The sequence below is a fragment of the Mustela erminea genome, chromosome 15, assembly GCF_009829155.1.
Source record: "Mustela erminea isolate mMusErm1 chromosome 15, mMusErm1.Pri, whole genome shotgun sequence".
Taxonomy (NCBI): Eukaryota; Metazoa; Chordata; class Mammalia; order Carnivora; family Mustelidae; genus Mustela; species Mustela erminea.
The window spans coordinates 76483183-76495884 of NC_045628.1; the positions used below are offsets into that span (position 1 = coordinate 76483183).

At 33.2% G+C, this 12702-nt stretch overlaps 1 protein-coding gene across 6 annotated transcripts in view; it reads right to left on the reverse strand.

Moving 5' to 3' along the window:
* The window catches only part of PAN3 (poly(A) specific ribonuclease subunit PAN3), a 128875-nt gene that overhangs the window by 96939 nt on the left and 19234 nt on the right, over positions 1-12702 (reverse strand). For all 6 annotated transcript variants that reach the window (XM_032314389.1, XM_032314387.1, XM_032314386.1 and 3 more), the window contains exons 2-4: positions 11237-11358; positions 10405-10471; positions 8465-8535 (exon numbers count right to left, since the gene is read on the reverse strand). In XM_032314389.1, coding sequence (XP_032170280.1) covers positions 8465-8535; positions 10405-10471; positions 11237-11242 — 144 coding nt within the window. In that variant the 5' untranslated portion in view covers positions 11243-11358. The remainder of the gene's footprint in view (positions 1-8464; positions 8536-10404; positions 10472-11236; positions 11359-12702) is intronic.

A 12702-nucleotide genomic window follows, 5' to 3' on the forward strand; every position in this document is an offset into this window, starting at 1 on the left:
CAATATTTCTGCATAAATTTAAGAAAGCCTACAAAGCAGTCATTACTTTTGTCCTTAAAACCTCAATATTACAATGGAGTTCTACTCCAACAAAATCAAGATCAGTTGGAATACTCTTACTAAGTTTCGAAAGAACTAGAACACCAAACTGCAACTTCTTTCATTCTTTTGCTTTAGAATGGAACTAGAATATAAAATGTAGATAAATAAAATACCATGACAAAAAATCATTTTAAGTGAACATGAGTAAAGTTGTTTTTTTAAGTCATGAACCTTATTTCCACAACAATCAACTGTAACAATTTTAAGTTTTTATAATGTGTTTCAGTACCTTATCAAAACCAAAGATCATGCTAAAATGCCTATTTGCTTCTTAGCAAAAGGTTCCCTTTTTATGTATTTATATGTGTACCCTTGGTTAAATTCAATCTTAAAATGTAAGAGAGGATCTTCAGATCTGCTAAATAATATATATACTTGGTATTACTAATATACTCTAATATACCCTGCTGTAATTGAACTTAAAGTAAGGTAGTGGTTAATCAAAAGTAAATCTCACACACATTCAGAAACAGATAAACACATTTTAAAATTACAGAATCATAAGCAGTCAAGACTGGAACTACCATTTAATAAGCACAGGGCACTATGCCAAGCACTTTATACCCATTATGGTATTAATCATCATAATTCTGTGAGACTGGCACAATTGTAGAACCAACTTTACTGATGAGAAAAGTAAGGCTTAGAAGAAGTTAAAATAATTTGCCTATAATCTCACAACTAATACAACGTCAGGCCCTGGAGTTTGTACTCTTACATGATACTCTGCCTCCAATCTGAAGAAAGCTGTTCCATATTCTATAACATTCCTAAACATATTTCACTCTTACATTATACTAGCTAATCCTAAAATGACCAAATACCAGTTTCTAAATGAATCAATCTCTCTTTGAATCTAACTGGCATAGATGGTTATCAGTAAGAAACAAGAGCTACAGAGGCTCCATTCAAAGAAATAAAATTAAGCAGCTCCCTGTCCCCATTTTCAAAATGCAAGGAAAAAAAATACTGGGAATTAAACAGAGTTGGAGAAATTACACAGTTTGGGTTAAATTTAGCCAAAACTTCGGCTAGCATGTTTGTGATAAGAATTCTAAACTCACCTTTATGAATTCATTACAGACCCCTAATTCGTAGGAAAACAGAGATAGCCACCAGTAATGCCAAGCTATTAAAATCAGCTACTCCACTTTGTAAATACAATGATCAGAGAAAAATAAAAAGCCAACCACACAATCTCAGAGTGAGCTACTAGTTCCTAAATCCAAGTAGTATATGTACCATCGTTTTATCAAGCTGGATTAGGCAAGCCAAAATGCCCAAAGCTAAAACAAAATAAGGACTATACAATTACATATTGTACAGAAAAGGCATGCTGCTTCATTCAGTTCACACATTTAAATATGGTTAAGTATCAAACACCAAACCACCACACATCTCTTAAAAAAAAAAACCTCTAAAACAAAGATCTGCCATGAGATCTTTTATAATCAGTCAATAGAACAAATTCCAGTCAATAGAACAAGATTCTTTCTTGACTCAAGAAAAGCCAAGTGGTCACTGCACACAAAGTACCAATTAAACTAAAATACACAAAGTAGTACAAGGTTGAACTCCTGATTTGTTACAACAAAATTTAATCTGTTCTTTCCAAAGCATATCTCTATCTCAACACAATCTTGGAAATCCAGCCTGGAGTACTTTTTATTTAGTAGGAAAACAAAATTAACTCTTTCAAAGTTGAGGCCTTTTCTCTAGGAGCTATCATATTTCTAAACAAGTTTGAACCTAATGTTACTTGTGCAGCATTTCAAAGAAAAGAAAAGATTAAGACTGAGGTAAAAGCAACAGAAAGTGAAATTTAAATTTGACAATTAAAATGCAGAGAAGATTGAGAACATATTCATTTGCTAAGGGAAGTTAATTACTATCGATCATTTAGCAATAAAAATGACAGTAGATTCAAATTACATGAGAACATTGACAGTCCCTTCAATTTAAAATCACTGACTCAGCAAATAGAGAATTGTGTTATTTTAACGAAATGAGCTTAATATTTTATTCTTTTTAAATGTACTTAATAAGAGATCATCAGAGTAAGTGTGGCATTTCAAAAGTGACAGCATAAATCCGTTATCAAATTCAAGACCAAAAACAAAATGGGGAGAATTGAAACATCTGATAGAAGAGGTTTAAATCTCTTAACACACACAGAGCTTACAATGAATTTAAAAATAGCCAAACAGAAAAATGAGCAAAAGACATTAAAGAAACACCAATAGCCAATTAATAAATGAGAAGTTTAACAGCACCAGAAATTAAATTTAAACAATGAGGGGTTTTTTTGCCTTATACAATGACAGAGATGTGAAAGGATTTCACATCTCTGTGTTTTCAAGGCTCTAGGAAAATCGCCATCTATGAATAGGAATATAAACATGTGCAACATTTCTAAAAAAGTTAAGTCAAATATCAAAAGTTTAATTGTATACTCTTTCCCTACAAACTGTGCTTATGGAAATTTTTACTGAGATAATCACATAAACGGAAAAAGAAACAAGCATAAGGTCAATGTTTTATTCCTCTCTTGCATATTACCAGTAGCCTGTTTCCATTACCTGTTTCTCACTGTATCTAAGATTCATTTTATCTCTCATATTGCCCTAAAGACTTTTTGTTTTCTCTGAAATGTAAATAATTATCTATATCATTCTTCATAAATTACTTGATCTCCCAAAATTTCCATTTCTCAAATAATCTCTCTCAAAGACCTGCTGGGGAGATTAAGTAATATAAAACATTATTTATTAAAGAATTACTTAAGTTCACCATATTACCTGGAACAGATACAGAAAATCATTATCGATATGAATAAAATCAAATTTCTATCCGTCTGCCAGTACATCATGAGAACTCTCCAGATAGCTTTTCACCAAATTTAAAGCACATGTTTGAGAAGTTAACAGCTATGTGAGGAGGAAGCAAAAAAGAAATGCTGGAGGAGGAGAGGACAGAGCACCTCAAAGAAAAGACAGACATCCTCAGAGCAGCTATAAGAGAACTACTTCTCCAGGGGGCAGTTATAACACGCCTGATCCAGAGTGGGCAGCAACAGGTATTTATTTATTTAACAACAGTCAACAATTTCCAAATAAGGCTAGAAAGGTCTGGCTAATACCATGTATTACTATAATGAGAACCTCCATTTACTGGGCATTTCTACCCAGGAAATGCATTTCATTTAGTCCTTGTAACAACTCCACATAGTAGGCACAAGGTATTGTTATTATTCTCATCTTGTGAATGAAGAAAGAAAGGTTTAACTAAGCTTAAAGACACAATGATAATCAGTGAAGAAATGGAGATTCAGACTCCTGGCATCCAACTCCAAACCCTAAAACTTTAACCATTATTCAATACCGCTAGATTATTATTATTCCTTGTGTTTGAGAGAAATAAAAATTCTCGAAGGGGCTCTGAGCAAACTATAAACAATAACCATGGGTGCTTCCCTGCCTAGAGGAATCTGGACTCCAACGACTCAACCAATTCCCATATGGACCCATATGTTAGCTCTAAATCTACAACCTCACTACATCTGGTTTAAGTTGGGATAGTACACCTTCCCACAGCACGGCAAGTGGAGATGAATGGAGGCTCAGCCTACTCCAGTGAAAGAAGAACAGCTCTGTTTAATTTGTAATTCCAAACACAATTTTACATAGACACATGACTTGCACAATACTCATAAGTAAATGATACTGATATGGCTGACCTGCAAATCTAAACACTAAGTAAAACAGTATTTGAGAACATATACAAAAAAGTTCAAACACTGTGGTTTTACAAGTTTAGTTTTATACTGCAATTTCCATTAAGATTTCAGTTATTGTTCACTATCTTCTCCATTTTCTCCTCACTTTTTATTTTTCCTGAGATCAATACTTGACTTGATGTTCCAAAATAAACCTAACCCATCAGAAGAATTAAGAAAGGATTTACATTCCAAATTATGCCTGTCATAATTCTACTAATTTCTCCAAATCTAGTTTAGCTTTCTCCAGAAAAGAACCCTACCATAAATACTCTCCACGTTCCTTGTTACTCCATATTTTGTTCTCAAGAGTAGAAACAGTGTGAAAGTCATCTTTTGAAGACATGACAACCGAATTGTTATAAGAAAAAACTTAAATGTCAAATTAATCAGAAAATACAATATATACCACCAGTAAATTTTGTAATAAAGATGGCTGAAAGAGGAACGTATAATCTTGAGGTAGAACACAGTGGGAAGGAGGTTCCAAACTGAGATAAAACATGGAAGGAAGCAGAGAAAGTTTAACTAAATTAAACTTTAGTTAGTGAACTTTGACCTCAAGCAGAATAATCTAGAACTGAACCTCTAAAACCTACATCTCCTCACAAATAAACCAACAGCAAATAAGCCAAATCCCTTGGTCCCACCTGGTTCCACTTCCCTCATCCTAACAGTTTTAAAATCGAGAATAAACAAACAGGATACATCACAAATCTTTGTCCCCTAAGTCTAAAGACTTTAACTTGTTATTAAAATGTTAAAAATTTACTAAAGTGAAAATCTGTTATCCCAATACTAGAAATGGAGCGCAAATATCCAGGCAAAGCTGCATATTGATTGTAAAGTAAAGTACAACTAAAACAAGTATAAATGACAGGCACCAGAGCCCTTTTGCTTTAATGGGGGTAGTGGGCAAGAGATGGTGGGGAGGGGTGGTGCTGAGTAGGAAAAGGACTCTCGATGGCTTACAAAAGAAGGCAAAGAGAGGCCAAGAAAGGTATACAAGAGAAAGCCAATAATGCCAAATACAAATTTTGAGGGCTTCTCACTCTGCTTAGGACATGTCTCAATCATTTGTGGTCACCCTGCATAAAAATTCACAGCATAGCAAGAATATCTACTGAGATGTCATAGTACTGATTCACTTCATTTATACATATCTGTATTTCAATACCTAACTTTGTTATAAAGATACTTTCTTCCCAAAGGAGTCTTACCCAAAACTGTACTGTTCTCTAGATCACAGTTGTGATTCAGGATGACTCTCACCTCTTTTTCCACCAGGCCAGATCACAGCATCATCTATTCGGCTGTTTAGGTTTCCTCATGTATTACTCTCAAATATATTAGCTCTCATTTTCATCAAAACTCCGTCTCCAGCATTTTGGGGGACTTAACTCTCCTACAGAGTACACAGCTATGATTTAATTTCTTCTACTGCCACTCTTGGCCAACAATAATTTTACACATTTTCAAACACTAGTTACTTTCCCTATCTATAATATTAAATATGTCTAATGTAGAAAAAAAAATCAGAGCTTCTCAAACATCAGTTGTGAAATACCATGAAGATTCAATAATAATTTCCTAAATATTGTGGTTGTATATTTTATAAAGTAAAAGTGAGTTATTAGAAAAATAAGCACATATTTGGATGCTACAGTATCAAATTATCAGATTATTATAGAAGTTTCTAAAAATCTACTTTCAGTATTTTAACTTACCTCCCTACATACAGGTCACAAATACTTGAGGGACTAGCCCCGATCCCTGCACATGAGCAGTACTGCCCTAATGCATATCTTCTCAGTACACAACTCTTCAGGAAGTTTGTCACACATCTAGCAACAATAAAGCAACCCAGACAAATGGCTATGAACCTGTTTAATACTGTTTTTCACATCCCACATTTTACTTCAACTAGTTCCTATAGATGCAAGGTCCTCAGTCATCATCTCTTAGCTGATCTATGATACAGAGAATTTTAAAAGTTGCTGATGATCCTAACTCTCAATAATCAAGCAATACCTTCTCAGTATTTGCCACAACATATTCCTCAACTTCAAAAAACCCCAACTCAAAACATCTTTTCACCATAAATGCTTCTACATCTAGAAAATTCTCTGGTATTTAGCAATCATCATATTTAAATTAATACTAATTAATATGCTGTTAAGTAGGTTCATGTATTGCCTCGTCAACTAGACCTTAGAGGGCAGTAAAAACATCAATACTCTTTCAATTTCCTACATAGCACATAGTAAGTCTGCTTACAGTAAAAACAGTAGATTGATCGGATCCCAATAACTCATATACTCTCCAGGCAAAATGTAGTAATATCATCAAGTAAGATTTCCAGAAAATAATTTAGGTATGAAATAGTAGTAGGTATGGCCTATCTGTTCTCCAATATCATTATGAAAGAAAATGTCTCTAAGTAATCATGACAGCCTGCTTAGATTAACCCAGAATTATATTTACCTAAATTTGAGTTACTTCCACTAAAACTGCATCATGAAACAGACATTAAGCATTACTACAACAAAAGAAAGTCTACAGATGCCTTCAATTCACAACATGGAGCATGCAACACTTATGGTAAGAGTTGTTCTAACACAAAGAAATTCAAAACGTTAATTCAACCATTAATTTTAAAAACATATGCAACCTGTACCAAACATAGTAACTATATAGTCCACTACTGGAAAAAAAAAATCTTATGTCCCTTCATATTATTTTAAATGTAAATGGCAAGAAAATATGGCCCTTCAAAGATATACTATGTGAACCCTGAATTTCTAAGTAGAGATTAATACATAGGTCCTTTCAGTTTAGAAAGACACTGAGTTTTAAGATTAAAGACACTGAGATTTAAGATTAAAGATACCATAGCCATTATCCATGCCATGTTCATCATTTCATTAAAGCCCAGGAAGCTGGACCAAGGTCACGAAGCCAGAGGACCTCAGAAGTTTCAAAATAGTGCTCATTTTACCATATTAATCTGCTTCCATTCCAAATACTGAGGTCACATTAGTAATAACATTTCCATTTGCCACTTTCTTTTACTAAAATAAATTTTAAAAGAACAGGCACTATATATCCTCCTTTTTCCAGTCTCCAGAGATTGCTACCATTTCCTCAAAAACAAATGTGAGTAGCTCTAACTCATATATTTCAACTTAAAGGTATAGTCCACTAAACCCTCATATTAGGAACACTTTTTAAGTGTTTATCTGCCATTCTAGTTTTACTTTCTACTCATAGATCGGAAAAGCAATTTATCACAATTAACTGATTATTTAAAAAGGGGACCCCCTAAGACTACTTAAGGGCTTTATATTTTTCCTTATACCAAAGAGCTCCAGATAATTTGCTTTCTAGCTTGTATCTGGCTTTTCAGCATTTCAGTTTCCTTCCATATTGACTGGCTTTGCCTACTGTCACTTCCCACTACTGCCAATGAGTCAATTCTATTCCCCTTCTACTATAAGGATTCAGAAACTACATATTCCAATTTATGAGAATAGCATGCAAATCAAGAGTAAATGTGTTCTTGATGATAGCCCATTAGTAAGTCTCTAAAATCAAGCCCACACATTTTCATTTATCATTAAAAGCATTCAGTAATCTTGATCTTTCGTTTCAAAATGAAAATAATAGTAGGTACATAAAGTACTGATGTCATTTATACCTGATCCCATGATTCTTGAGACTATCTAGGCTTCTTCAATTTCATTTTATACTACCCTCCAATCAGATAACTTCCTAAAAGAATCTTAAACTTGCATCAATTTCCTAAAATTAATATTCTTTATGAGGGGGGAGGGTCTTTCTTCCATTACTTAGGAGACTGAAATTAGTTATAACATGGCAGTAATTTCCACCAAGATTTACAACCTCCCGAACCTCTTCAGGGGCTACTGATCCCAACTAAAACTACCACCTTCTCTAGATCATTATTACTATTGACATAATGATTCTCATTAAGACTCAGAGGCTTCAAACTGTAATAAAACTTCATTTCTCCTTGTCACAGAACTAGTCCCTATAATACTTCAAAATCTATGCATGGCCTATCAACCTCAATTCCAAAAAAATTAAATTTCTAACATAAACAGATTTTAAACTGTTTTCAAACAGGTGAACCAATTATGAAAAGTTGAAGATTTTTAAGGTTGCCTTGTCATGAGGCGTTTAAATTAGGGGAGAAATATTGAAATTTTAGACAAAGCAGTCAAAAAATAAAGTGAAGACATGATTAATGTGCCTGTAAAGGGTCACATTAACAGCAACCATAACATTAAATTAGATGTATTCTTGAAAACAGATTAAGATAAAGAAAACGAGCAAAAGGATTTCATCCCTTCGCATAAAAAAAATCTCTATTTCATGCACAGACACAAATCAAATTCTATATATATGAAATATATACCAAGGAAAAGGGCAAACAAAAGCAAGAAAAATATCACAGTCCATAAAAACGCCCCCCAACTTAAGAGAATATTGACCATTACATAGGTGATGACCCCAATATCACCTCTGTATTCCATTTAGTCTCACATAAATTTCAACTTCACCTACCTTTCTTCTCTGAGAGATGTTGAGGGCACCAAAATCATTAAACAAGGATGAAGCAGGTGAAGTTAGAGGATCTGGAAGGTAAGTTACATAAGTTTCCATATAGACAACTCAAGTAACTCACAAATCTAATAAATTTTTAACTTGACAATGCTTATAACAGTAATATAAATCATACACCACAGTTACTGTTAAACTCAATGCCTCACATACAACAAACATTCAAATATTTTCTAAGTGACTAAAACACAAACTGGAGAATACTTCGTTCAGCAAACACTCAGTACATATTTAATCAGAACCTATATGGAGTAGGATGCATTTGCTTATAACCAAAAGAAAAATCAAACAGAAAAAAAGAAAAGAGGACTTTTAACCATGCTATCAGTAATGTGTTTAGGAAGGAAGGAAGGCTACCTGTAGTAAATGTTTGTATGCTTGAGACCAAATCATGAGGAAAATTAAAGGGGCAGTGAGGTGGGCAAGATCGTAAACCACACTCCAAGTTACTGGACTTGGATTTTAACACTTAAGCAACGCCTTAAAACCATCTATTCTAGAGAACATTCCATATTTATAAGTTTATCACCAGATATTTTAATTCTTACTAAAAACAGAGGTAAACATGAAATTCAAAGATTTTATAGTTTCAAAGTTCTATTACTCTGTGGCGAGAAATTACAAACAAAAGTGTATCTCTAAACTGTTTTTCACTTAATAAATCAGAAGAGCTTCTGAAAAGGTATGCATGATATACATAGAATATCATTATCTTCAATTCTGAGCTCTAGTTAATCTTATGTTTCTCATTAAATTGTCTATAAAATTCTAAAAACCATAGTAAGTGTTCCCATTTAAAGAAATCTTAAATCTCTTCATAATGCAGTATAGATTGCTGCTTAATTTCTCTAGGTTCATCTCCCTGAATTTTCATAGTCTGGTCCTTCATTAGAATTAACAAGGTTTAATAATGCAAAGAAAGAGAAGCTAATAAAATAACAAGACATAAAATATTTTTATGTAATTTATACATTCAAGGCACTTAGAAAAAGAAGTAATACTATTCATCCTTTAGTCTACTTTTAATAGCATTTAAAAGTCAACATATAAACTCCATGGGAAAGCTAAAAATATTACTACACTACAAATTTTAGTTTCTAATAATTTTATTCTACATTAAAATGTTTTTTCCTACAGCAAGAAAAAGTTGAAATATCCAAATAGTGATAGAAATTTGAAACACACACATAAAATGTCTATCTCAGAAAATAATCAACACACAAATTCCTATTCTCACCATTAATAATAGTTGTTTGCATTTTATTGATGCAGAGTATTAACACTCAATTGTTACATATTTTAAGACACCATTCCTGAACATCTGTTTTTATTTTTTGTTTAACATCTGTCTTTTAAAATAGGATACAGAAAGATACTTGAAAATTCCCTATCAAAAGCCTTAAAAATGATCATAATCTTTGAAACAGTAATTCCATGTCTAAGAATGTTTCCAAAAGTGTAACTCAAAATATGAATACAGACTCATACACACAGTCCAATATTAGAGTACATACTTCTTTAAAAAAAGTTTTAAAAAACATTTAGTAAATTATGAAAATAACCAATAGAATTCAATTTATAACGATCAAGAAACACTCATGATATAATTTAAAAGTATACTTAATGCAATCTTAAGTATTATCATGTATATACTTGACTAAGTATTATTACATATTATGTATGTATACATTTATATATATTTTCACACTCAGACATAACGATTATTTGAAATTATATGGAATCCAAATAATGGTTATTTGGAGTGAAAATAACATCATTCTTATTCTCTTCCTCATACCCATTTATAATTTTTAAGATTTCTACAATGAACATATTATTTTTAGAATCAGAAACAGAAAAGATAAAAAGGGACCAAGTCTTACCATGGCCTGCATATGGCTTGGCACTGTCATTTAGAAGGCTTGGGGAGCTGCTACTATTAGTCATTCTCTGAAAAACAAAATAGATACATATAATATCACTGAGAAACACAGAATTGAGAATATTCAACTAATTCAGACTCTCTCCGTTTCTTCCCCTCTAATCCACTTCTCATATTACTGACACTCTAATCTTCCTACAAATGTTGCTACATGGATTACAATAATTCATGCAAAAATTTCCAAATACTCTCTATGACACATCAAACAAAAATTTTACTCACTAGCCAGATTTAAAACCAATGTTGCACCCCAATTTTGAATTGCATTTCCATAACTTGTTATATTGGGCAACATACATAACTATTAAGTCTCCTTGTCTATAAAATAAATATAAAGTCCAATATCCATCTCAGAAGATATGAAGTGACTATGTATAAAGTCAACAAATGCTTTCTAACATCCTCTCCCAATGGGTATTTCATATACCTTATAGATTCGGTAAAATCAGGCTATTCCCTGTACTCTAAACATGTTCCATTCTTTCTTATACTCTATAGCCTCTAGTGTCTTCATCCTGAAAGACCTTCACTCCATACCCACAAAACACAGAGTAGTGAAATTAGTCTCTTTCCCTCTATCATCTACGTACTCCACTGTCATCCCACCCCAGTCTCCACCCTTGAAAGCTCACCCTGAATCCAACCTTATCCCACCTAACCTTATCACTTCCTAAAACCTTACCTCCTACTCAACAAATTTAGGAATAAATGAAGACTGTAGATATCCCCCACCACTGGAATAAACTTCACTGTTTAGTACCACATAAGGATACCTGCATCAAAGGATACTTTGTTTCCACTGGGCTTCCAAATCCATTGACTCCAATAAAGCTGGTGCTGAAATAGGAATCTGTGAGACTCGAATCCGTTAAAGCACCTCCATCTATTCCAGGAACTGAAAGATAAGGAAAATTCAAATATTTTAATTCTTTAAAAGCACAAAATATTGATGTAGTTTCCATGTCTCTAAATAAACTTTGAAGTCTTAAATCTCTGTCACATTTATTATTTATCTGTTCATAACAAAAGGCAGGACCAAATAAAACTGGCTCAGCTCTAAAAATCTGTTCATCAATGCTCAAGTTGATGGATTTCTTTCCCACAGATAAAGTAATTTATTTTATATTAGCCACATAAGCACCACCAGGCATAACATGAAGAAATAAACCAAACTTGCATTTCATTTTCTCATCATTTTCTTTAACTTTGCAAGACAGCAGAATATAAAACACTGCAATTTCTCCTGTGAATCTTTATATGAGAAACAGATGGAAGTTTCTCAGGGCTGTTTCTCTTAACCTAGCTTATGAAACAGACCAGCAGTCTCACATTAACTCATAATTCAGTAAAAACAATTCTGCAGATGTAGCAATGAGATAGAGTTCAGGAATATAGATAAGCTGTTAATTTTGGGATAGATGAATACAGAATGATTTTAACTAGTAGGACAATCCATGATATATCAACAAAGTAATGGACAATCTGTTGTAGATGCTACCTTCCAGTAACTATATGGAATGATGCTATTTTCCAAGCTGCCAGTTAAGTACAAAGCTGTATGCTTTACAAATAAGCTAAGTTTCAAGTAGGTCGTCCACTTCTAGGCATAGCCTCTGATGACCATTGAAACCACTCCAACCCCCAAATAAGAAAAAAACTAAACAAAAAGCTGATGGCTGAATATAGGGTGCTATGATCTGAATTTCTGTATAACCACAGAATTCCTATGTTGAAATCCTAACCCCCAAAGATAATGGTAAAGAAAGTAGGGCCTCTGGGAGGTACTTAGCTCATGGGAGTAGAGCCCTCAGGAATAAGATTAATATGCCTATAAAAGATACCTACAGAGATCCCAAGCCCCTTCAACCATGTGAGAGCATGAGGTACCCATTTATGACCAGGAAGTAGGTTCTCACCAACCCCCACACAAAATCTACCAGTGCTATGATCCCTGACTTCCCAGCCTCCAGAAGAGTGAGAAATACACTTCTGTTGTTTATAAAACATCGACTCTGTGAAATTTTATTACAGTGGCCCAAACAGACTAATATTTAGGGATTACTTGCAATGCTGAGGTAATTTTTAGTCTCTATTTTTAAGATTTATTACACAAAATGTCTGCAATTAGAATGTACTCCTTTTATAATTATAAAAAGATTTTTAATGGTTCATATCTTTTAAATTAGTGTTTATAATTTCAGATGTAGCAGAATATAATCAGAAATACTGAAGATTTACA